Source organism: Schistocerca serialis, chromosome 2, assembly GCF_023864345.2.
Source record: "Schistocerca serialis cubense isolate TAMUIC-IGC-003099 chromosome 2, iqSchSeri2.2, whole genome shotgun sequence".
Classification (NCBI taxonomy): Eukaryota; Metazoa; Arthropoda; class Insecta; order Orthoptera; family Acrididae; genus Schistocerca; species Schistocerca serialis.
This window is the reverse complement of record NC_064639.1, coordinates 1,152,921,467-1,152,949,463: the sequence shown is the minus strand read 5'-3', so window position 1 is coordinate 1,152,949,463 and position 27,997 is coordinate 1,152,921,467. Positions and strand designations below refer to the sequence as shown.

At 37.7% G+C, this 27,997-nt stretch overlaps 1 protein-coding gene across 1 annotated transcript in view; it reads left to right on the top strand.

Annotated features, from left to right (window-relative positions):
- Positions 1-27,997, top strand: part of LOC126456683 (sodium-independent sulfate anion transporter-like) — a 66,777-nt gene that overhangs the window by 34,603 nt on the left and 4,177 nt on the right. The window contains exons 7-9 of the mRNA XM_050092425.1: positions 918-1,058; positions 16,641-16,786; positions 19,970-20,134. Coding sequence (XP_049948382.1) covers positions 918-1,058; positions 16,641-16,786; positions 19,970-20,134 — 452 coding nt within the window. The remainder of the gene's footprint in view (positions 1-917; positions 1,059-16,640; positions 16,787-19,969; positions 20,135-27,997) is intronic.

Below are 27,997 nucleotides of genomic sequence, written 5' to 3'. Positions count from 1 at the left end.
TCTCTAGTGTTGATAATCTTCTTCAACAAATGGGAGAACTGAAGCTATAATAAGGGTGAGGTAATGTATAACCAACACATTAAAAAGAATGTTGGAGACTTTAACAATGGATATATAGAGCTAGTTAATGAGTTCTTGTATTTAGTGAAGCTGAAGATAATAACTGGATAGGCCAGTAAAAGAAATAAGCAAATGAATGGGAGAAGAAATTGAAGTGGATCACCCCAATATGACGATAATTAAGTCTTCAAGACATGTAGCCAAGAATGTGATACATGGTACACGGAATCTCTCTGTTGGATTCAAAAAATAAGAAAAGAAGAGAAGATGACCTACTGGTGGGTAGGTGATTAGCTAAAACAGAGGAGCAACATGGATGCTAACAGCTAATAATGCATGGAAATATTTGGATGAAACCATCATGTGGCAGTGATTGCTGGATAGCTGATGATAAAATTTCCACAAAGTAAAACATGAAACCACCATGTGGCAGTGAATGGTGGATAGCTGATGATGATAAAATTTCCACAAAGTAAAACAACGAGTGCGTTTGCTTATCTCATTCAAGATACAATGTAAATGAATCCAAACTGTAACTGAATAATATCTTAGCTTTCCATTTCTGTAGGCCTACTTATTTTGTTTTTAATTGACAAACTAATCATGTGCACTTATGTGATATTGTCCAGCACTATTTTTGCAAGTGTAAGAATGGAAGATTCTAGACAAATGGAAAAAATTGTTGTTGGAAATTAAAAGATGTTGCTAACAATCTTCTATTTATCATTGCTGTAACTTAATACTAAAAAATAGTGATTTGTAACTATATCAGATGTGTGAATTTGTTGTATACTCCAATACTAACTTATAAATATGAAATGAAAATGACAATACTTCACAGTTTTTTTTCTTTACAGGACTTTTGGTGATTTTATCTCTTCTTTTCTTTACTGATTATTTCTACTTTATACCAAAATCAAGTCTTGCTGCTATAATCATAGCTGCTGTGATATTTATGGTTGAGGTCAAAGTTGTTGTCCCAATCTGGAAGACGAAGAGTAAGTATTCACAAGCTAAAATATGTTAATTTATCTATCAATGTACAGAGCAAGACATTCAAAAGGTCAATAGATGAATTAGTTGTCTGATTAAAAATGCAGCCCGGAGCTTAAATCCATCTCTCCATATAGCTGAAGTGCTCTTAAATTTGTCAATGCCAAACTCGAAAGAGACAGTGTGATGAAAACAAAAGTAATGATTGGAGTGGCAGATCAGGGGGGAAAAAATATGCACTTTGTCTAAGTGTTCATTAATTTGCATTGTTATTTGCAAAAACATCCCAGTGTTTAGTCAAACTGGAGAAGCAACATTTGACATTAATATGTATGCCTCATATCAAGCTATAGTATGACCTTAAACTCAATATGAAATCTATTAACAAATAAAATGTGTCACTTTAAAATGTTTGATTTTACATACTGACCATGCAGTAAATCAGAGGAGATGGTAACAAACAATGTGAGACAAGGATAAAAGCACTTATAAAGAAAACCAAATACTACTGTGAGACTGTATTATTGGTGCCATATGTTAAGTTACTGTATTATGTTAAGTTACAAAAGTTAATGGTTCACAGAATTGTGTTTCAAATTAGCCTACATTTCAGTAATGTATTTTTCTTACATTGGAGCTATGATAGTGGCAAATACCATCAAGTTTTAGTAAAAAAGATACAACATCTTAAGATCTGCACATCTAGGGATAACACCCAAAGATAAGTACAACACATGGAGAGAAAATAATGAAAGGAGTGGAAACTTCAAAATTCTTACATGTCTATATTGATGAGAATGTAAACTAGAAAAATCAAGCCACATTCGCACTTAGAATCAATGCAAAGACAAATCAGTAATATGACATATTTTGCATATTTTCATTCAAAAATGTCATACAGAATGATGTTCTGGGATAACTCATCTTTGAGAAATAACTTCTTCACTGCTGTAAGGATAATATGTAGTGCTCACTCATGTGCATTTTGCAGACATCTGTTTAAGGAGGTGTGCATTCTGACTATTGCTTCACAGTACATGTACTGTCTCATGAAGTTTGTTGTTAGTAATCCACTGCTGTCAAAAGAAACAATGATGCTCATAGTTGAAAAACAAGAAGGAAAAATTATACCCATTACTCCACATAAGACTGTCTTTAGCATAAAAAGAGGTGCACAATGCTGTAACTAAATTTTTTGATAATTTACCCAATGATACAAAATGTCTGATGAGCCACTAAGTAAAATTTGAAAACAAACTGAAAAAGTTCCATCGTGACAATTCTTTTTATTCTGTATAAGAATTTTTATTATTGCAATGTGTTGAAGGTGTTGGGTAGGAATTACTAACTCACATCTGTTGTTGTTGTTGTTGTTGTGGTCTTCAGTCCTGAGACTGGTTTGATGCAGCTCTCCATGCTACTCTATCCTGTGCAAGCTTCTTCATCTCCCAGTACCTTCTGCAACCTACATCCTTCTGAATCTGCTTGGTGTATTCATCTCTTGGTCTCCCTCTACGATTTTTACCCTCCATGCTGCCCTCCAATACTAAATTGGTGATCCCTTGATGCCTCAGGACATGTCCTACCAACCGATCCCATCTTCTAGTCAAGTTGTGCCACAAACTTCTCTTCTCCCCAATCCTATTCAACACCTCCTCATTAGTTATGTGATGTAACCAACTATTCTTCAGCATTCTTCTGTAGCACCACATTTTGAAAGCTTCTATTCTCTTCTTGTCTAAACTATTTATCGTCCATTTTTCACTTCCATAAATGGCTACACTCCATACAAGTACTTTCAGAAACGACTTCCTGACACTTAAATCAATACTTGTTGTTAACAAATTTCTCTTCTTCAGAAACGCTTTCCTTGCCATTGCCAGTCTACATTTTATATCCTTTCTACTTTGACCACCATCAGTTATTTTGCTCCCCAAATAGCAAAACTCCTTTACTACTTTAAGTGTCTCATTTCCTAATCTAATACCCTCAACATCACCTGACTTAATTCGACTACATTCCATTATCCTCGTTTTGCTTTTGTTGATGTTCATCTTATATCCTCCCTTCAAGACACTATCCATTCCATTCAACTGCTCTTCCAAGTCCTTTTCTGTCTCTGACAGAATTACAATGTCATCAGCGAACCTCAAAGTTTTTATTTCTTCTCCATGGATTTTAATACCTACTCCGAATTTTTCTTTTGTTTCCTTCACTGCTTGCTCAATATACAGATTGAATAACATCGGGGAGAGGCTACAACCTTGTCTCACTCCCTTCCCAACCACTGCTTCCCTTTCATGTCCCTCGACTCTTATAACTGCCATTTGGTTTCTATACAAATTGTAAATAGCCTTTCGCTCCCTATATTTTACCCCTGCCACCTTCAGAATTTGAAAGAGAGTATTCCAGTCAACATTGTCAAAAGTTTCCTCCAAGTCTACAAATGCTAGAAATGTAGGTTTGCCTTTCCTTAATCTAGCTGCTAATATAAGCCATATGGTCAGTATTGCCTCACGTGTTGTAGTATTTCTATGGAATCCAAACTGATCTTCCCCATGGTCGGCTTCTACTAGTTTTTCCATTCGTCTGTAAAGAATTCGCATTAGTATTTTGCAGCCGTGGCTTATTAAACTGATAGTTCGGTAATTTTCACATCTGTCAACACCTGATTTCTTTGGGATTGGAATTATTATGTTCTTCTTGAAGTCTGAGGGTATTTCGCCTGTCTCATACATCTTGCTCACCAGATGGTAGAGTTTTGTCAGGACTGGCTCTCCCAAGGCCATCAGTAGTTCTAATAGAATGTTGTCTACTCCCAGGGCCATGTTTTGACTCAGGTCTTTCAGTGCTCTGTCGAACTCTTCACACAGTATCATATCTCCCATTTCATCTTCATCTATATCCTCTTCCATTTCCATAATATTGTCCTCAAGTACATCACCCTTGTATGGACCTCTATATACTCCTTCCACCTTTCTGCTTTACTTCTTTACTTAGAACTGGGTTTCCATCTGAGCACTTGATATTCATACAAGTGGTTCTCTTTTCTCCAAAGGTCTCTTTAATTTTCCTGTAGGCAGTATCTATCTTACCCCTAATGAGATAAGCTCTACGTCTTTACATTTACCCTCTAGCCATCCCTGCTTAGCCATTTTGCACTTCCTGTCGATCTCATTTTTGAGACGTTTGTATTCCTTTTTACCTGCTTCATTTACTGCATTTTTATATTTTCTCCTTTCATCAATTAAATTCAGTATTTCCTCTGTTACCCAAGGGTTTCTACTAGCCCTTGTCTTTTTACCTACTTGATAATCTGCTGCCTTCACTATTTCACCCCTCAAAGCTACCCATTCTTCTTCTACTGCAATTCTTTCCCCCATTCCTGTTAATTGTTCCCTTATGCTCTCCCTGAAACTCTGTACAACCTCTGGTTCTTTCAGTTTATCCATGTCCCATCTCTTTAAATTGCCACCTTTTTGCAGTTTCTTCAGTTTTAATCAACAGTTCATAACCAATAGATTGTGGTCAGAGTCCACATCTGCCCCTGAAAATGTCTTACAATTTAAAACCTGGTTCCTAAATCTCTGTCTTACCATTATATAATCTATCTGAAATCTGTCAGTATCTCCAGGCTTCTTCCATGTATACAACCTTCTTTTATGTTTCTTGAACCAAGTGTCAGCTATGATTAAGTTGTGCTCTGTGCAAAATTCTACGAGGCGGCTTCCTCTTTCATTTCTTAGCCCCAATCCATATTCGCCTACTACGTTTCCTTCTCTCCCTTTTCCTACTACCGAATTCCAGTCACCCATGACTATTAAATTTTCATCTCCCTTCACTATCTGAATAATTTCTTTTATTTCATCATGCATTTCTTCAATTTCTTCGTCATCTGCAGAGCCAGTTGGCATATGAACTTTTACTACTGTAGCAGGCGTGGGCTTCGTGTCTATCTTGGCCACAATAATGCGTTCACTATGCTGTTTGTAGTAGCTTACCCGCATTCCTATTTTTTTATTCATTATTAAACCTACTCCTGCATTACCCCTATTTGATTTTGTATTTATAACCCTGTATTCACCTGACCAAAAGTCTTGTTCCTATCCATTTCCCTTTTTAAATTTTCTAACCTACCTGCCCGATTAAGGGATCTGACATTCCACGCTCCAATCCGTAGAACGCCAGTTTTTTTTTTCTCCTGATAACGACGTGCTCCTGAGTAGTCCCCGCCCGGAGATCCGAATGGGGGACTATTTTACCTCTGGAATATTTTACCCAAGAGGATGCCATCATCATTAACCATACAGTAAAGCTGCATGAACTCACATCTGTACACCATGAAAACAACCTTATAATGTTCAGCATGTTCACAAATTAATTTCTGATGTGAATGTAAACTGACTCATTCCACATTATTATGATTTATAATGCTAATGATCCAAGGAACATAAAACTAAAGAATTAAATAACTAAAAATTGTCAATGTCTGCTGCTGAGCAGATGTCTTTCCCACATCACTTTATAAACTTAGTTTATAACTAATGCATAATTGTGAAATTATGCTGAATAATAAGTGATTGAATATGCTACATATTACCTTCTGCAACAGATCTCAATAAATTGTTATGACTACTGTTTAGTTACATTACAAACGATCAGGAAAGATTAAATTTATTGATGTGTTGATATGTGGGTCTGATAATGCCTTAACCACCTCAGCCATCCAGACACATTTCCCGCCCAAGCCAAATTCTCAACCTGCAATATGCATGTAGTGCCCCCATCTATTAGATAAGATAAGGTGCAGCCAGACGTGTCCAACAGAACAGACCCACATATCACCACATCAATAAATTTAATCTTTCCTGATTATTTGTAATGTAGCGAAACAGTAGCCATAACACTTTATTGAGATCTGTTGCAGAATGAAGTATTCCGCATTTGACAGGGAGTTGCTCGCGATCTACGAAGCAATCAAACATTTTAAGATTGACATTGAGGGACGCCCTTCCTATGTCTTAACGGACCACAAACCTCTGGCTGCGGCCATTACAAACCCACCAGCTGACCCGCCTCCTCACCGCTTCAGATACATGGACTTCATATTTCAGTTCACCACCGATGTCAGACACATAAAGGGTGCTGACAATATAGTTGCGGATTTCCTTTCATGAGTCGACGCCGTCCATTCGCTGTTAGACCTCTCTGAACTGCCTAACCTCCAACCCGCCAACGAGGAAACACAAAACCTGATTTCAGACTCTACTTCTTCACTACACTTCGTCCGCACCACTTTCCCTGGCATTTCTGGTGAGATCTGGTGCGACAACAGTACAGGCACGTTATGCCCCCTCATCCCAACCACGCTCCGTCCAGCTGTCTTCAATGCATTGCATAATGTAGCCCACCCCGGTGTTTGTGTGTCCGCCCGCCTCGTTGCAGAGTGCCTTGTGTGGAGAAAGTCAACAAGGACTGCCAGCAATGGACACGCTCCTGTGTCGCGTGCCAATGATGCAAAGCACACAAGCACACGTCACGCCCCCTCGGCGGCTTTTCGTTCCCTCCTGGGCGTTTCCATCATATTCATATTGACATTGTCGGTCCTCTCTCCCCCTCTAACGGCTTTCATTATGTTCTCTCGTCTATCGACCGAACAACTCGCTGGGTTGAGGCTGTCCCCCTCCCCAATATTATGGCAGAAACTGTTGCCCGAGCTTTCGTCAAGTCATGTGTATTGCATTTCGGATGTCCAGCTATCATCACGACTGACCAGGACAGACAATTTGAATAGGCCCTGTTCAATGAGATTTGTAACATTTGCGGCAACCGGCACATCCATACCACAGCATATCACCCGCAAAGTAACGGGCTAGTTGAGCGCTGGCACCGCACTTTCAGGGCGGCTCTTCGATGACATGACTGTCTTTGGACAGAGGCCCTTCCCCTTGTGGTACTCGGCATTCGTGCGATCTATAAGGAAGACCTCAAAGGCACAATAGCCGAGTTCGTATACGGCCAGAACATTGTTCTCTCTGGAAAACTTGTGAACCCTTCCGCTTCTCTCCCTCAGCCTGACTTACCTTCCTTCGTGGATTGCGTCAGACGCCACTTCATCAACCACCATATCCCTCCGCTTGGCAGCCATTCCCACCCTAAGGTTAACGTCCCGTAATCTCCGGACAATTGTGAGTATGTCATGCTCCAAGATGACACTGTCCGTGCTCCCCTCCAACCTCAATTTACAGGCCCCTACCGAGGTCTCAAGCGCTCAGCCAACACCTCTCAACAGACTTAAGCCTGCTCATGTTGAGCCTTCTTCTATCCTCCTTCGGGTCTCGACCACGCCACTCACTGTCATGGCTCACGACGTTCTGACCACTCCCTCCACGTCGGACTTACACACTCCGTCGAGTGACTTCCAGTTCCAATCGTTGAGCTCTCCTCCGACCTCGCCCTCTACTCCGCTTTCATGCACTCCGTCGAGTGACCACATGCTCCCCACGTTGAGCTTACCTACGATCACGCCCTCACCGCCGGCCCCTTTGTCGGTCCCTTCGATCTCTCCACCATTGCCTGCCTCGCCCTGTCGAGGTTTCTAACGCCCCCCCCATCTTGAACGTGCCCTCGCTTGAGGTGTTTGTGCCTGTCCCCCCGGACATAATCCACAACATCTCAATAATACTGCACGATGACACACTGTTTGTCGTGTGTTTCCCTTCATCCAGTGCTCATGACACAACCTCCGCCATTTCCTGCCACCTGGTGAAATGTGTTCCCCTCACACCCGACGTCGACCTGGACATGCTTTGTGTGATCGCCACGCCCTCCAGAGACACTGTTGTCGTAGCTCCATTCCACCGGCGAACCGCCGGCCTACCTGTCGCTGCACGACCAGTACGGCGCCCGGCTCGCTTCAACGACTTCCTGGTTCGGTGGCCAAACCTTCCTTCACGACATCTACCCACACAGCTCCCTGACGATGCTGTCGAGCTCACTGTGGTCCAGCTCCTGCGGACCACCCCTGCCAATGCCTTAGTCACCCCCCCCCCCCCCCCGGCCTCTCAAGAGTACTCCGTACTGGGGGGGGGGGGGGGGGGGGGGCGCTATGTGGCACCAATGAGTTCGACACCAGCATCGATATGCATTCGTCTTTGGACCCTGAGCATCCACCTTTGAACTAAGCTAAGCATTATCTTTGTCCTGTTCCACCATGTCAGTTCTTTGTTAGCCTTTGATGTGTTTAGGTAAATAAATGAACTACTGCAAAATGGGTGTTGTTTGGTGTAACCGACCCAAACTTCCCCCTCACACTCATTTCTGGTCAATGAAGGGAGAACACCGTTGGGCCCATGCATGTGCTATCTTCCTGCAGTCTTACTTAATGCAGTTACTCAGTTTCATCCATTCTTCAGCTTTGGACTGACTGGGCCATTCCTTGTAGCTACTGTAGCTTCTACATATGCTATGTTTTTCAGACGTCAACTTTTGCTTTTTGCAGTAGAATGATGCCCTACAGTTTTGGAACTGTTGAAGAGTGAGCTTGTTCTTTGTCTTTTAGTTCCTATCTGTAGCTATCATGGTTTTTCCTTTTAGATTGTGTTGATTTTGTTGTCACAAGTTTACACACTGCTGTTATTTACTAGAACAACATGCTTTATTGCTGTACTAATTTGCTGGTGTCATGCCAGAGCTCACAATCTGCTAATTCTATATGATCATCTCAATGTTTACTTAGGTTCCACAGACCAATACAATTAATATGATTAACACAGTTGTTGATGTATTGCTATTTCTTCTCAGATCTCTGCTTGCTGATGGGCTCTTTGTAATTTAATAGGGATTGAAACTAATTCTTTTCTTCTCTCGCACTTTGTTGTTCCTGTGATCTTTTTTCTGAATACTTGTCTAATGCCCTGACCATGCTAGTGTATCCTGCAGGAGGTTTTATCTCTGCCTAACTACTGCAACCTACAAACATTTAAACCAACATACTGTATTCAGGCTTTGGTCTCCCTCTACAATGCTTATCACCAGCCACATCTCCTCCTTCCTTCACACACTTCCCTCCATTACATAATTCATGATTCCTTTATGCCTCAGGATGTGTTCTATCAACTGCTCCCCTCTTTTAGTAAAGTTTTGCCAAAAAATTGTTTTTCCTCAATTTGATTCAGTACTCCTCATTAGTAATTTGTTCTATCACTCTAATCTTCAACATTGGACTGTAGCACAACACTTCAAAATGCTTATGCTCTCTTCTTATCTGAATTGTTTATTGTCTGTTTCATTTCTATAGAAGGTTACACTCTGGACAATTGATTTTATAAAAGATTTTGTAACACTTGAATTTATAATTGATATTTAAAAAATCTCTCTTTCTTTTAGAAACACTTTTCATGCTGTTGCCAGGATGCATTTTACATCTCTGCTTCAGCCATCATGTTATTTTACTACACAAATAGCAAAATTCACCAACCAATTTTGGTGTCTCATTACCTCAAAAGTTTTGATTTCTTCTCTCTATACTTTAATTCCCTTTAAAAATATTTTTTGTGGTTTCCTCTTTTGACTGCTGAGTGCAGAGAGTAGATAATGTTGAGACTAGGCTTGTCTCACTCATTATCAACTACTGCTTTCTTTCCATGCCCTTCAACTCTCATAACTGCAACGTGATTCCTGCACAAGTTACAGATAAACCTTTTCTCCCTGTATTTTGTCCCTGCTATCTTTGAAATTTCATGAAGTGTATTCCACCAAACATTGTCAAAACCTTTCTTCAAAAGTGCTATAAATGTAGGTCTGCCCTTTTTCAACATATATTCTCAGGTAAGTACCTGAACTCAAACTGTTTTTCCCTAAGGTCTGCATGAGTCAGTTTATACATGTGGCCACACTTAGGCCTACATACAAAAAGCTTTCATTCTGCTCAAAGATTATGTTGTAATTCTCCAAGATTCTACTTCATACAGCATTATCAATACCACATAACATTTTACTATTTGTCAATGTATGTTAAATTGAAGAAAGCAATTATATGTCAAATTCCTGAGTTTTTAAAATGCTCCCCCACTTAGTGCTAATTCTAGTTTTCATCTCTTCACCATCATATCATTTTTCTTTTTCTAGAAGGCACTCCTAGTAGCTCTCTGTAGTATGTTCCCATCTAAATTGATAATCATGTCACCTTCTCTCTTTATGTTGACTATTATATTTGCTTTTTGGACACTGATCTTGTTTTCACACTCTTTACCAGTGATGATTTTGTTTAGAAGAAACCGAAATTTTTCTGTTATCAGTATGTCGTTTCATCATGAAAAGTGTGTACAAGGTACTCTGACCTGTGTGCGTGTTGATGGACATGGTACGGTGTGAGAGGCAATGGGGATTTGGGGGGGGGGGGGATGATAGTGGTGTGGGCTCCAATGTGAATGACCGCTGTGTGATAGGGGAAGTGTAGTCCAACAGATGAAGCTTAGGTACAAATGCCTGTATCACATAACTTATGAGCTACAGCTAGTGACTGCAACTGATTGCATTACCAGGTGATGTCAGTTTGTCCAATAAATTATCAGACACTGACATTCAAGTTAATAATTTCTAACTAGTGTGCTGGAAAATAAACAGTGATTTAAAGGAAGGATTAACTAATCAGGGTGTATACGCGGACAAGGAAAAAAAATTCCCAAATGTGGTTTCTCCCAGGTGAAAACACACTTTTTCTATGTTAAATGACATTAGATTTTCCATTGTAATTATAAAACTTATCAATCCCTTGAATGGTTATGATTTTATACATAGGTGTAGAGTTTTCCGGCACTTTAGAAAATGAAACTCAGGGAAAGAAACATGTTTTGGAAAGATCTTTGATGGGCAGAAATATGTACATTGCATATTTTCGTATTACAAAAGTATAAATTCAAATTCCACCAAACACTGCATGTTACTTTCCAAACCGCTGAAATTGAGATTGCGATGCGCTTTTGTAAGCCAGTCATAGCTCATGTCACGTGATCTCGCCAGCCGATGATAGTGGATATTCAGACCATAGGGCAAGTGATGCACTTGGCCAATAGCAACATCACTGTTAAGTAGCACTAATATACAAACTGGGAAAGTTAATGTTTTAAATTACAATAATATACGTAGTGTTGCTACTAGAAAAGTGGAATTTCACATACTGCAAGAGAAGCTAAGCTTTCACATATAATGTTGATCTTCTTTGTGCATGTTACACTTTAGGATATATCACACAAATGTGCCAGCAAAATTTTTAGCCAAGTCCAGTGACCTGTCGTTGAAGTTTTCCACAAATAAATTAGTTACTAGGGAGGAGAGAGGGCTTCCTGTAGTACATCAATTTTCTCTGGGCTTGAAATTCTTCTAAACGGCTCGTCACCAAAGAGTTGATTTAAAATGAGAGTCAAATGCTCTGTGATTTAAGAAATTCATTGTACATTCGTTCACATAGTCCAACTTGCATAAAGGGTAATTTACTTTGAAAGTAACTAGTAGTTGCCAGAGCGCGCCAGATAACAGGCGCCACAGTGCTTGCGCAGCTACGATGATACAGGTCCAGATTCCCAATGAAGTAGGTCTTGACCTGACATTAAGCTTTTCAGTATGGTTTTCGGGATGAAAATTTTCTTGGAGCACCAGTACTGTATTGCCTCATGTTTGGTTCTTTATTACGACATAATGCCATATGTGCCAGAAGATGAAAATGTGCACTTGAAATGCAGCGAGCAGTTAAAACTAGCCGATAGTGTGGAATTAAACATTTCTTCATTCAAATACATTGACTGCCTCAGCGGGAAAGATTACTAAAAACCAAATTTTATTTAGCAAACTGACAAAAATAACTTCATTGTTCTGCAAGGTGATTAGTGCTTGACTGTTAGAAAGGTGGAAATAAAATACCATCTGAAACTAATAACATATTTTAGCCTTCCATAATTATGTGAATGTCTTTTAATTCACTTGATAGCTCCCGGCTACAGATATCCATTTTGTTTTAATTTTACGACAGAGCAGTAAACGAAGAGGAAACAGCAAAATCACTAAATGTAAACACAGGTCACGTGGAGATAACACACTTCCCCACTATAATTCAAACTGCTCTGCACATCAGTTCTGGATCTACAATATTTCTGCAAATGGACAATACTAGATAGTGGTGCTCCCTCGCCCTCCTCCATCGAGCGTTTGACATAGGATGTAAAAAATTTTTAAAAATTGAATTTTCACAAATATGTTCATTTTGTTGTGCACATCTTTCTGAAGAGTCTGATACGTAAAACATAATGTGCTCCAGGAAATGTAAGACATGTTATTTGGTCATAAGTGTGCCAAAGTGCCGTACCATACCTCTTCACACAGAATTCTTCTACCGCACGTCACTGTATTTCTCTCTGCGGAATTGAAACGCCAATATTTTGTAATGGATGGCATCAAACTATATTCGGGACAGTGGAAATTAAAATGTCCTGTGGTGCCTCTCCTGTTTCCAGTTGGCCGGTTTGACATTCTGCAGCTCTTAAAAAACCTCGCAATTATTACTTGATGGGATTATTTGTAATTGGGAGAACAAGAGCTCAGAAAAATTGCACTCTTCATTGATTATTAGGCAATAACTTTCTCTTTTGTTTGACATAAAACTAAATATAGGATACATAAAATCCTTAAAGACAAGAGACAAGCAAGACAGTACACTTTTCTTCAATCCTCAGTTCCTAGATTTTTTTCTCTCTAATCTTGCTACAGCTTTACATGGAGTGCTTTCCTTTCTATGAAAGAATCTATTACCTCAACAAAGTTTGTCAAACTTTTTGCTACATGAAAAATCAAAATGTCATTGTCTAATACTGCAAAAGCTGTTAATACAAATAGTACTCAAGACTGGTGTGGTTTCTCGATCTGATTACGTCTATTTTGTCATTGTCTGCTAGGTAAAACAAAATAGGCCTTTCTAATATTGCAGCAATTGTAACACACATCAAATAAACCAGGCTGTTTTGGCAAAAATGGTCATTTTTATAACATGACAGAATATAATTCACAAAGTACCAATATTAAATGCCTATTAGGCCTACTACAAGCAAAAAGCTTTATGTTAGTTTCACATTTCATTCATACGCTCCAGTTTATCAAGCATGAGATCGAAACGTAGTAGTACAAAATTTTTATATAAATTTGGAATCACCATATTCTTCCATAATTTGTGTGATGTCCCTATTTCTTCTCCTTCCTCATTCTAACAATCAATCTTGTCATCACTAATTCCGGAACTATTCCCGCCACTGTCAAAACTTATTCGCCGGTTAACTTCACTAACCCTGCCAGAATCACCAGTTTAGTTATCGCACGATTATTCTCCGGTTAGGCGTTTTTACATGTTCGTGCAATGCGTCTTCTGTGCTACTTCCAGAATGGAACTTAAGTGACTGCTAACCAGGGACTGTGCAACTGGCCCTTACTAGTGTAGCAATCTGACGAAGAATGTTCTGTCAAAATTTCATTTTATTGGATACACTGAGGAGACAATACGTAATCTTTCTTACATGTTAATCATGTTAGTCATTTATTTCCACTCTGGTTGTCTGAATATATGGATTTCTCTTGTAATTATAACAACGCTGGTCATTCGCAAAACCAATCAACCACATAATCAGACAGAAATTGGCATTCACCCGTATGGCTTTACTCCCCATCCCCTTTTGCCTGCAGGAAAATTTATTTCTAGATATGATGAGGATTCCCCTGACATAGACATCATGTACACTATGCACGCATTCAAATATCAACTTATGATTCATTCAGAAATCAGCTTAGAATGTGTTCAAAAACCAACAGGGATGTGTTTCAAAATCATATGAGTAACTGATAGACCAACATGCGCTGGATGCTAGGCACTTTGTCAAACAAGGTTTTTTTGCTCAAGAATATGAATTTCCCACCACCCCCCACCCTATAGATCTGGGCCTGATGTGCATGTGTGAATCTGGCAGGTTGGGGATGGGAGTAAAATTTTTCCCAGCTGCTTGCTGCGACTGCTTACACAGCCAACAACCACATTTCTAGCCAGAAGCGGGAGAATGTACTACTCATCTGTGACTCACCTGTGCATGCACATGTGCCTGCTCATAACTGCTAAAACGAATCTAAATGTAAACAGTTGTGACATCATGCTCATTGGAGGCAATTTGTTGTTATGAAGCATTGCATAGTCTCCCTAAAGTCTTTGACACATTTTGCTGTTGGCAGACATGTGTATGAGCACTGTGTTTTGTTGTTGTATAAGGTGCATTTCCTTTGCAAATTAAGTTTTATTTTCGTTTTTTTTCTCTAGTTCATGTTTTATTGGTGCAGTATTATTCTGCAGTAGCGGGATTCAGTAATATCCTTTGTTAGAGAATTGGTTCTTACTAGTCCAAATTATAAAAAAAATTAACTGAAAACTAAAACAATGAAAAATTCCTGTAATTCTAAAAATTCCCGGATTTTTCCTGGTTTTCTCACGGATGAAAAAATTCCTGGGTTTTTCCCAGATCTCCCGGTTGTCTCAGGTCATATACACCCTGACTAACGCAACACTAGTCTGATCAAATGCTCCATAAGTCAATCTTGAAAAACAAAAAAGGTGTAAAAATGTAGAGTGCTAGACAGCACCATGTAGTACGATACCAACAATGTAAAATAAACAATATGTATCATGTGGTGGTTATCTGTCAGTCCCTTGACAACGCATTTGTCAATATTACCAAAATATAAAATTTTCTTCTCCTTATTTTGCATCTTTTCTGGAGAAAAGAACTGGGAAGTACTTTAAACTATGTTTCCCCTCACTTCTTTTATTCTCTTTATTGTGTGATGGGAGTAGCTAACAGTTCCTGCAACCATTTCAGACACACTTTTGAGCAACATTTTTGCTTCCTCATTTGCCCCTTTTGACAAAAATTTGACGGTATTGCATATAATCATATAGTAACACATGTCTGATAATGAAGAACTTTTACTGCGCCTATGGTGTCTGAAGACTGTGATGACATGTGATTTAGTAAAAAGATAGCAAGTACACTTTAAGTGTGCAGGTTGGTAGACACAGTCAACTTTGGCATCACCTCTTTTGGAACATATAGACTTGCCCAGCACTCAGGACAAAACTTTTTTATTCTGCATGAGCTCTACCATTGATTTTGATTCCTTTGTTAAAATTGGCCAGTGCTTTTCTGAAACAAAAAATAGTTTCAGAACATAATTTTAAGGGCATTAAAGATACTATACATTTCTCCCTGGAACCTTTTGGGCTACTGATGCCATATGAAATGTTATTTCTAATTTCAATCTGTGTTGTTTGATTCTACACTTTCCAATCCTCTGCTATAGCACTGCTGTGCACTATAGGATCCTTACCAGATGGGATCGATGGAGTACACTGAAGAAGTCCTAAGAAGGGCAGCTGGTTTTGTCTTATCCTAAAATAAAGAAGAGAGTGTACATATATGATAAGTGAGTTGGTGTGGTGATCACAAAAACAAAGGGGTTGTTTGCCTGCAATGAGATCTTTTCACAAAATTTCAATCATCATCTTTCTACTCTAGATGCAAAAATATTTTGTTGTTGTCAAAGTGTGTAGGGAGGAGTGATCATCATAATAAACTAAGAGAAATCAGAGATTGCATAGGAAGATTTATGTAATCATTTTTCCCACACACTGTTAGAGAGTGGAACAGTAGGGAAATAGTCTGAAAGTGGTCCAAAGAACTCTCTGCCAAGCACTCAAGTGTGAACTGCAGAGTAGTCATGTAGATGTAGTAAAATTATGTTGACTAAGTTTAAGCTGGCTGTAGCATTTAAAATTGTCAAACACATTTTCATGATCAACAAAGCAGGCAATTATATCTATTTGCTGATAGAACTGGTAGCAAGATGTTTGCCTCTAATTTTTTAAAGCTTGGAATTATTTAGTCATTAAATGATAACAACACAAAACAGTGGAAGTCAAATTTAAAACAACAGTAAGATAATTTAATCAAAATGCACTCCTTCCATGGGATTCTAACATTTTTGTTCAACTTTATACAACATTTTGGTACCTTGCTTCATGCTCTGTGGCCCTACATAATTGTTATTGATCATAATTTCTACTGCCAAGACTGAAACTGAATTATCTTGACATCATAAATTAGATAAAGTAAGAATTTTTGTTTTCCTCATATTTACTGTTACGTCTGTCTGTTGGATGAGACATTGAGCTAGAGTGTCACCTTTGTGTTACTTGAGAGGTGGAGTGTTCACTGTTTCCCTTCTGTCAAGAAATCAGCAACACAAATACAAACAGTAATCTTAGCAGATATGTGGTTATCCTTAAGATGTAACATAAAGCATGAATAAATATATATAGTATGTATCTCGTGAAAGATAAATTTGCTTAATAAGCAGCTTGACCACTCACTGGGGCCAGCCAGATGCTAATGCTACATGACTATTTCTAGGTTATGTAACAGACTCTGAAGTAATTATGTTACACTACACAGCCTTCATTACCTGATTATAATCTGCAAAGTCAAAATGTTGTTTCTTTCCAGAAAATGATCTTATCCCTGGATTTGCAACATTTTTTGCCTGTTTGATACTGCAACTGGAATTAGGCATCCTTGTGGGCATTGGCTTGAATGTACTATTCATTCTTTACAATGTTGCACGTCCAAAAATAAATATTGAGACAAACAAAGTAAGTATTTATAGATTTGGATATATTGCCTTATCCTCTTTTTACGTGGTAAAACTAACTTAATAAACATATTCAGACTAACACGGAACTTAAAACTGAATTATCAGATTCCAGAATTAATATCATAGGTTACAACACCTTTAACATTGACAGGGAAAATTTCACAAAGGAAAAAATATGCAAGATGCTAAGAGAAATGCTAGATTATTCAAAGTAAATGGTCAAAAAGATGTATTCCAGTATGATTTTGAAATGAAGCACATGATAATGAACTGAAATGGAAAGATTCAAAAAGTATATAGAGAAAGATAATCTATATACTAACAAGGGAACGTCTCCATCGCACCCCCCTCAGATTTAGTTATAAGCTGGCACACTGGATAGGCCTTGAAAAACTGAACACAGATCAATCGAGAAAGCAGGAAGAAGTTGTGTGGAAGTACGAAAAAAATAAGCAAAATATACAAACTGAGTAGTCCATGCACAAGATAGGCAACATCAACATGAGCTCAGGAGCGCCGTGGTCCTGTGGTTAGCGTGAGTAGCTGCGGAACGAGAGGTCCTTGGTTCAAGTCTTCCCTCGAGTGAAAATTTTATTTTCGCAAAGCTATGATCTGTCCGTTCGTTCATTGACGTCTCTGTTCGCCTCCCGCGAAACCCACATTCTCAACGTATTGTCCCGCACTACGTTCTTAGTGGCCCCGACAATTATACTCACTACTCGCGTCTCGTCGCCGATTCCCGTAAGAGTTCAGGCACTGTTTGTGAATTCGCACAGAAGAAGAAGATGGTCAAGTGGCCGGTGAGCCTTAAATATATATATACTCGACCATCTTCTTCTGTGCGAATGCACAAACAGTGCCTGAACTCTTCTTCTGTGCGAATGCACAAACAGTGCCCGAACTCTTACGGGAATCGGCGACGCGCCACGAGTAATGAGTATAATGGGCGGGGGCACTACAAATGTAGTGTGGGACAATACGTTGAGAATATGGGTTTCGCGGGAGGCGTGCCAGAGATAAATACCTGCAGTTGAGCAATCCTCTGTGTCCTCGGTGGCTCAGATGGATAGAGTAAGGGTGTTTATTTCATTGTAAGAAAGATAATCTCTGTCTCATCATAGCTGGCTGATAACTAACACAGACAGGAGCAGTGGGTATTGACTCAGGAGTGAAGTTTTGAATAAAATATTCAGGGCCCGATTAATGTACGAGTAAAATTTCTGGAACAGGATACCCAGGTGAACTACTGCACAGACTACTATGCATCCACTAAAGAGATTTTCATCATAGCTGATCAAGATGTCCTCCCCATTATATCAGGATACAGGAGAAAAAGGAAATGTTTGAGATTTTAACTAAGAATGAAAATATAAGTATAAACAAAGACTCTAATGTAACAATACAATAAGAGCTGTAATGGTACTTAACACAGCTAAAAGTCATAGGAAATGGAGCGAAACAGGTGGAAGAGGAACTCAGTATAACAATATGGTTTTAGTGAAAATTCACTGAGATGAATGTCATCTTACCTATTAAACAGAAAACAAAGAATAGTAATAGAAAAAACTGGTAAGAGATTCTTCTCAGGTTGGAAAAAGGCAGAACAAGGTGTGCCACAAAGATCTATCCTTGGTCCAATATTATTTTTGTATTACAGTATATAAATGACCTACCGACATAAATTCAGACACTATTCTTTATGTGAATGACTCTACAGCAATAGTCTGTTGCAAGAAAAGTGAAAATTTGATTAGTCATCTTCAGCAGTCTCTGGCTGAAATTGAGGCCTGGGAGAGAAATAATGGACTGAAATTAAATCTAACAAAGACACAAATCATTCACTTTACCACAAAACAAGATGTACAGGATATACTAGAAATACCTTATGAGGACAACCACCTGGCCACCACAAACTGTACCAAATTTCTAACTGTAATGCTGAACAAGAATTTATCATGGACAGACTATGTACATGCCATGTGTCACCATCTAAGTAGTCTAATATTTGCAATGAATGTTATAAGCAGTGTAATAGAAAGACCAGTCAAAAAAGTTGTATTCCTGCATATTTTGTATCTGTGATTAGATATGGTATAATTTTTTGGGGACCAGAGAAAAAAAACTTGCAGAGAGTCTTTAGGCTACAGAAAAAAATCATTAGAGCAATGGCAGGTGCAGAAAAAAGACAATCGTGCAGACATCTGTTCAAGGCCCTTGATCTTACAACTGGTCCTGGTCTCTATATCTATGAGACAATTAAGTTTTCTAAATAAGACCCACAACATTTTGATGATAACGTTTTTCAGCATGATTATGAAACAAGAAACAAATATCTGTATAAGTTACCAACTCATAGGCTAAAACTGTTGGAGAAGACACCTCACTATATGAGTATGAGGCTAAGAAATAAAGTCTGTGAAAAATTTAAAAATTATGAACCAGAAGAATTTGGACATCATTTAAAAAAATACCTAGCAAGTAAATGTTATTACAGTGTAGAAGAGTTTATGACTGACTGTCACAAATAACTGTGCCCGATGTTACATTTTATTCCGAAAAAGTACTTTAAGTAAATACTTATTCTTAATTTTACTTTATTTTCAACATGATTCTTTTAAATCATATTTTGGTACTTAAAATTACAAAATACCTGTAATTATTCTGCATACTTACAATTAGAAGTAGCTTTAAACTGATCTGATCATATATGACATGTTATGTGACAATAACGTTTCTATTCTATTCTACTCAAAGAAGAAAATACTATAAAAGGAACACAAGCAGACAGGTCTTTTAGGCAACTGAAGGTTAATGGGACAGTGAAATAGATGGATTTTGAGGATTTTGGATGTCAGAAAGGGAGGGATGGAAATGAAAAAATATGGTGTAAATGATGCTCTGGTGTGTGATGCAAAGCAAGATTTTATTGTAGATAACATTTGTTCTCCAAAGTTCCAATTCAGATTTACCAACCTCAATTTATGTCTGGTGAATTTAACATTTTCTTCCATTTGCATTTACTTTTATCTATCCAATAATTAGCACAAGAACATATTGTACCAAAAAGTGATAACTCTTGTACTTTCTATGAAGACAGTCACTTTTTTCATGAATAATTACTTGTAGTATTTTAACAGACTATTAAGATTCTCATTAATGATAAATTTCTTATTCATTTCAGACTCCAGAGGGCACTGACTATCTAGAACTTACTCCAGATAGGTGTCTTATTTTTCCTTCTGTTGAATATGTACGCAACTTGGTGGTGAAGCAAAGCATGAGGAATGATATGCCTGTTGTAATTAATTGTTCACATATATTTGTATCAGACTACACTGCAGCCAAGGTAATAAATTATATTATACTTTCAGTGGTTACATTTCTAAAAACAAAGAGACATAGTTCACAGTTTGTATTTTAATTATGCGTGACGTAAAATAGCAGTAACCACATGAGAGCAAATGTACATAAATCCTCAAGCAATCATGGAAGTGAGGCACTAGATTCACTTTGGTATCAGCTATGGGCAGAAATTGTGGTAACACACTCAGCACCATACCAGATACTGGTAAATTATTGGGTGTTGTTTATCACCAGTTTGTGTCCAACAAATTAACCATACTACTGGAGAATATTATTCTTTCATAAAAAGGAATGCATGTGGATGTTGCAAACTGGGGAAGCACCTCAGTTTCTGCACCTCACATGGGAGTACCTAACACAAATGATTGATAGGCAATGGTTTAGTCCAGGCTGTCTAGTAGTGTGGCCTTCTTATTCGCATGACCAGAATTCCTCAGATTTTTGGCACTGGGGACATTTCATGGTATTGCTATATTCCACAATCAGTGACAATGTGCACATGTTATGGGAGCAAGTGTCTCATGCGTACAAACAAATCTGAGGGTAGCCAAGTGTATTCACCTGGGTTCGAGGTTCTTTGAGAACGAGCACTAAAGGTCATACGATAATAAGTGCTAACCACGATGAGCATATCCTGCATTCAAAATTAAATTCTGCTTGGAACAGTTGTAAATATACCAGGATACAAACTGGCTAGCCATTTATGATTACTTTCAGAAGGCAAAATTCTTAGTGCAACCACCATGTAAAAATGGAATAAATATTACTTAACTTTCAAAATTGTTTGTTCCTTTATTAGGGAGTAAAGAGGGACAAGTTGGGAAAAGCTGGAATGGAGGGGAAGTCCCAGATTGAGATTAATGTAACTGGACCTTTAGGTTCCTAGGTTCCAGCCTGAGGAAGGCACTAACAATTGTCAGAGCTAGGAATCGTTTTTGTAATTTTTAAATGTGTCTGCTGGCAACACCTGAAATTTTGCCTTTGACACAGAAGAATTGTACACCATGGGGGCACTCACAGTTTAGCTGCTGAGCATGCTCATCATCATGACTTAACAGATCTAAGAGCCTCAACATGGGATTGTACAGCCAACCAGTTGCACATAACTGGTAGGTATACTAACCTAGGTTTCGACACCTATTAGGGTGTCTTCATCAGAATGAAATTTTGCTAAATCCTATGACATATTACAAAGAACATTAGGTATGACAAAAAACACATTAACCAAGACAACAATTTTCATGGCACATAAAAGTTACTTTAATAAAATTACATTGCTAAAAAGCAATGGTCAGAATTTAGAGCAGCTATGCTCAAGTCAAAAGTAAAATAAAACATTCTAGCCTTTTCCATCTATGCCCTGGAACGTCAGACTGCCCAATGGCTTACACTGCATGCAAGAAAACAATATGAGTTGCACCACCTATCAGATGCGGACACTAACTGTGCCCATTTGAAACATTATAACAGGAATAATTAGAAAAAATACAGTCAATTTTAAAAACTAAATATAATGAGAGCTTAATGTCTCTTTGAAAGTGCACAATAGTCAAGCAGATTAAGTATAATAGTGCCATATTTTAGGCTTTACAGAAATTGCTATTAGGTACAGGAGAGAATGATACAAGAAAAATTTCAAAAACGGGTTTAGAATCCACAAAATATTTGCATGAAGGTAACTTCAGTGAGCACATATCTATGAGATTAGAAGAAAATTATGTTTGAAAATCAGAAGCACAGAAAATATAGTAAAAAACAGAAGATTCAAAATTCCACTAGTTGTTGTTGTTGTTGTGGTCTTCAGTCCTGAGACTGGTTTGATGCAGCTCTCCATGCTACTCTATACTGTGCAAGCTTTTTCATCTCCCAGTACCTACTGCAACCTACATGCTTCTGAATCTGCTCAGTGTATTCATCTCTTGGTCTCCCTCTACGATTTTTACCCTCCACGCTGCCCTCCAATACTAAATTGGTGCTCCCTTGATGCCTCAGAACATGTCCTACCAACCGATCCCTTCTTCTGGTCAAGTTGTGCCACAAACTTCTCTTCTCCCCAATCGTATTCAATACTTCCTCATTAGTTATGTGATCTACCCATCTAATCTTCAGCATTCTTCTGTAGCACCACATTTCTAAAGCTTCTATTCTCTTCTTGTCCAAACTATTTATCGTCCATGTTTCACTTTCATACATGGCTACACTCCATACAAATACTTTCAGAAATGACTTCCTGACACTTAAATCTATACTCGACGTTAACAAATTTCCCTTCTTCAGAAACGCTTTCCTTGCCATTGCCAGTCTACATTTTATATCCTCTCTACTTCGACCATCATCAGTTATTTTGCTCCCCAAATAGCAAAACTCCTTTACTACTTTAAGTGTCTCATTTCCTAATCTAATTCCCTGAGCATCACCCGATTTAATTAGACTACATTCCATTATCCTTGTTTTGCTTTTGTTGATGTTCATCTTATATCCTCCTTTCAAGACACTGTCCATTCCATTCAACTGCTCTTCCAAGTCCTTTGCTGTCTCTGACAGAATTACAATGTATTCCACTAGTAGTGGATTGAAAACATTGAAAAAATTTGTGTTACGTAATTGTAACTGTTCACTGACGATAAGGCCATCATTTTCAGAAATTGCTTGAAAATCTCCAGCTCTTCAAGTACATCAAGCCTATGACCTTTCCTTTCTCTGTGTAAAGTGGAAATTTCTTCAACGGGTTTTGGTTTGTGTCTGGAAAGAAAGCCCATCATCGTTGATAGCAATACTGAGGTCCAAGTAAATATGCTGACAGTTGTTATTTTCTAACTCACAAGTGAAGCTGATTTTTTTCATGAAGACTGTTAAAATTTCAGACAAGTGTCAAATTCCTTCCCAGGAACTGCTGTATATGATCAAAATGTCATCTGCGTACCAAGCATAAGACAAACTACCAAGACCAGCAGCTGAAAAATTTTTGATGACTTTCTCTTCCAGTGAATCAACGAAAAGATCAGCCAAGATGACTGCCAGCGGGTTACCCATTGCCAGGCCATTAGGCTGATTGTATAATTCGCCATTGAAAACAAAATAATTGTATCTTAGTACTGTTCTTAGCAAATGAATTAGGTCCGTGATTTGCTCATCTGAAATATCTTTTTGAAAAGTACGTAAATTTTTTCTACGATATCAATGTTTGTTTGAACAGGTATGTTACTATGAAGGTTCGTAATATCTAATGAAAGCAACTTAGTATCTTGGTCACACCACAGATCTTTGATTTTAGTGACTGGATTTTGACTGTTGACAACAGAATAATTTTTTTGAAAAACAAAGGATTGTTTATTTTTTCGTGAAGAAAGCTTGCTAACTCATGACATGCACTGTTTTAGATCAATTCGTTCCGAGTAGCACTGATTACAGCATTCCCTTTGTCAGACTTCACTATAAGGGCATCATTTTCTTTTAGCTTAACAATTATATTTTTAATCAGTTTCTTATCACAATCACATTGACAGGAATTCTTAAGTGCATGTTTCTCAAAAATACTACATACATGATGAGCTACCCTCATTTGTCAAGAAGCTTCTACTTTGACACTATCAAGGCATATTTTTACATCTACAATTATATTTTCTACAACATTTTTATCTGACAGGTTAGGCATTACATTGTATTTAAGTCCTTTTTCCAACAAGGCAGTTTCTTCTGGTGTAAAATCTATTTCAGTCTTATTCAGAATTCTGTTGAAAAATTTTTGCTCAGACCAGGCTTTTTTACAGATAAAAAGCTTTTAAGATCAGCCAGTTTCTTCTCAAGTCTTTCTGCAATACAATTCTTGTAGTTATCCAACCCATCATTAATAAAATCCCAAAATGCATCAAGGAGAAAATTAAAATGTATGGGAAAAATTTTAATGAGTTCAAGATACAAAACATAGGCCTGTTCATTTAATCTGTTCTTTTTCTTGTATAAAGCACTGATTTTCTCAGAAATAATTTTTTTAACTAGATACTGAAAACGTTTTTGATTCTACATGCACTGTCTGATGTTAGCATGGGATTTAACGTAACCTGTAAAAGTTCGTTTTCTTCACCATGCTTATTAAAATTAATAGCAACACCTGTGTTTAACCATTTTCTTCTTATATCTTTATACTTTGACTGCTTTGACACAACCTTAAACACCTGGGCTGGTAGAAATTGTACAGTTTTGAACACAGCTGTTACTCAGCAACCGTATACTAGTTTCAACATAGGATTATGCAGCCAATCGGTTACATGTAACTGGTAGGTACATTGACCTAGATTTCAATATATACTAGGGCTATCTTAATCAGAATGAAATTTTGTTAAATACTATAAAATAATACTTAGAAGATTAAGTATGACAAAAAGCGCATTAACCAAGATGAGACTTTTCATGATGCACAAAGGTTACTTAAAATCGCATTGCTAAAAAGCAATGGTCAGAATTTAAAGCTGTGATGCTCAAGTCAGTGACAACTTATGCCACCAGCCTGATGGCCTCGCAGTGGGTAACCCACTGGCAGACATTTGGCTGATATTTTCATTAATTTGCTGGAAGGAATTCAGCACTTGTTTGAATTTTTAATAGACTTCATGGAAAAAAAAACAGCCTCACTTATGAGTTAGAAAATAACTACCCTCAGCTTAATAAATATTGCTATTGACAATGACAGACTTTCTTTTTGTATTTTTTGGAAAGCCACTAACACAGATCAGACTGTGTCCACTAGTTCAGGGCATCCTCATTCCCATAAGAAACCATTTTTCTATTCAGCCATTCATCGTGCAGTCTCTGTACGTTCGTCACCTGACAAGCTTAATGAAGAGATGAACATAATAAAAACTATTTGCAATTTATAATGGCAATGATCCCACATTAGCTGACAAGATGTTCAAAGTGAAAACTGCCTCTGAAGTGACCACTTTAGCCTTCAGTACTATTCCTGACAGTAGCAGTACAAAAATGGTTTCTCATTTCACGTTTTGCCCATATTTCGTATAAAATTTGTCATCTACTGATTAAGAAATATGGATTCAAAGTTGCCTATTCCGTGAACAACAACAATTTCCAAACACTGCATTCACAATCTCGAGTCCACTGTTAAGATATATTATTCAGGAGTGTGTAAAATCACTTGTGATACGTGTCTCGTTTATTATATAGGACAAATTGGAAGGTCTTTTAGTGTCAGGTACAAGGAACATTTGTTGGGAAAAAGAAGCAATAATGTACCACTTTTGCTGATCATCTTCTAATTTCTGGACACAAATTGAAACCCGCTGAAGAAATTTCCAGTTTACATATGGAAAGGAAAGGTCATAGCCTCAATGTACTCAAATAGTTGGAGATTTTCAAGCATATTTCTAAGAACAATGGCCTTATCCTCAATGAACACTTACAACTATGTAACTTGCTTAACATATATACATGATCCACCACCTCTAATGGTGGTTCTACTATAATGACATGCTAGTATATATGAGTTTAAATTTATTAATGTTATTTTAATTCCTCTACACCAATGTTCAGTAATGCATGTGACTGAACTGTTTAAAGTTTGTAGTTCCGCAACAATTAGAAGTGGAACTACAAACTTTAAATAGTTCAGTCACATGCATTACTGAACATTGGTGTAGAGGAAGTAAAATAATATTAATAAATTTAAACTCATATATACTAGCATGTCATTATAGTAGAACCACCATTAGAGGTGGTGGGTCATGTATATATGTTAAGCAAGGAATTGCCTATAAAATTAGAAATGATATTAATTCTGTAAGTGAGGAAAAACACATAGAAATATCAGCCATAGAGATAAGCAAGACAGATGAGGCACAAAGGTTAACTATAATATGTATTTACCATTCACCCGGTGGTGATATAGATACTTTCACTGCAAAACTAATCCAGATTCTAGACATGGCTTCGAATCCTAAAGGGAAGGTTCTCATTTGTGGAGACTTAAATATAAACACACAAAACCCAGATAGATTCTGTAACTCATTCTTGAATATATTGCGCTGTTATAAGTTATCACCATTAGTTAACAGAGCCATGAGGATAGCCAAAAATTCATCATCAACAATTGATCACATCATCACAGACATAGATAAAGAAAGTTGTGAAATTGTTGTAGATAACCTTGGCCTTTCTGATCACTCCTGTCAAATCCTAAAATTAAACATAAATATAGACAATACAACTAAAATACACATACAGAAGGGTTTTCTCCAAACCAAACAGATCATAATTTGCCACGCAAATAAACAGTATAACTTGGGAAGAAGTGTATGCTGAAACTAGTGTAAATAAGAAATTTTCTAAATTCAAGTCACTATTTAAACTCAGATTTGATGAAGCATTCCCACAGGTGCAAACTGCAGTACACTCACACAAAAGAAATACCTGGGTGACCAAAGGAATGAGGAAATCCTCTGCAACACTCAAACAACTGAACAGGTTAAAAAACTACCATAGTGATCCTGGTTTCCTAAACTACTACCACACATACAAAAGAATATACAGAAGAGTATTACGAGATGCAAAAAAAGCCCACAATGACAGTATTATAGAAAAGGCAGAAAATAAAATTAAAGCAGCCTGGACTGTTACCAAACAGGAAACAAACAGTAATAAATTAGAAACAGTAAACATTCAAATTAAACATAATGGTGCTATTATACATAACCCAAATACACTAGCAAATACTGTAAATAAGTACTTCAGCAGTGTTGCTACCAAGCTACAGCAAAAGTTTGGCAAAAACAGCCTGAATAAAAATTGAACTATATGGCTAACTCAATGTTACTGTTACCGACTTCTACAGAAGAAGTAAGGATGGTTGTGAAGAATCTAAAGAATAAAACATCAGTAGGTTTAGATGAAGTGCCAGTGTGCTTACTGAAGGACTGCATTGACAGCATACAACATCCTTTGGCACGCATCACAAATGAATCTTTCACTGCAGGCTGCTTCCCAGAATACTTAAAATGTGCAAAAGTCCTGCCTCTATTTAAGAACGGCGATCCAGAAAATATAGAAAACTATAGGCCCATCTCATTACTCTCATCCTTTTCCAAGGTAATAGAAAATATAATGAAAAAGAGACTGATGGATTTCATAAACAAGTACAACCTACTGTGTAAAGAACAGTTTGGTTTTAGGCCAGGAAGAAGCACAGGTTCAGCAGTAGCTCACTTCACAAATTTTTTCTTAGAAGCACTGGACGAAGGTGAACATGTAGCAGGCATATTCCTTGACCTTAGCAAAGCATTTGACATGGTAGACCACAAAATACTACTAAACAAAATGGAGGCACTAGGAATAAGGGTAACAGTAAATAATTGGTTTCAATCGTACTTGAAAAATAGGGTACAGTGTGTAGAGATCTCACAAACGAAGTTCAGCAGATTGACAAAACACATTTCCAAACCAGAACATATTAACATAGGAGTCCCTCAGGGAAGTGTGTTAGGGCCAATATTCTTCCTAATATATATCAATGGTTTTCCCCACAGTGTCAAATACGGGGAAGCAATACTATTTGCAGATGATAGCAGCATCCTTATCAGTGATGAGTCACCAGACAAATTGAGAGACAAAGCTGAAGAAACTCTCGATCATGTATGCAAGTGGGTAGTAAGCAACAAATTAACCCTCAATATTAAAAAAAAACAAACAGTATTAATTTCCACATAAATAAAAAACATAATAGCATAGGCCTAAAAGTTAAAAGATGAACTTATAGATTGTGTCACAAACACAAAATTCCTAGGAATGCATGTTGACTCACAGCTTAACTGGACTGACCATATTGCAGCACTAGAAA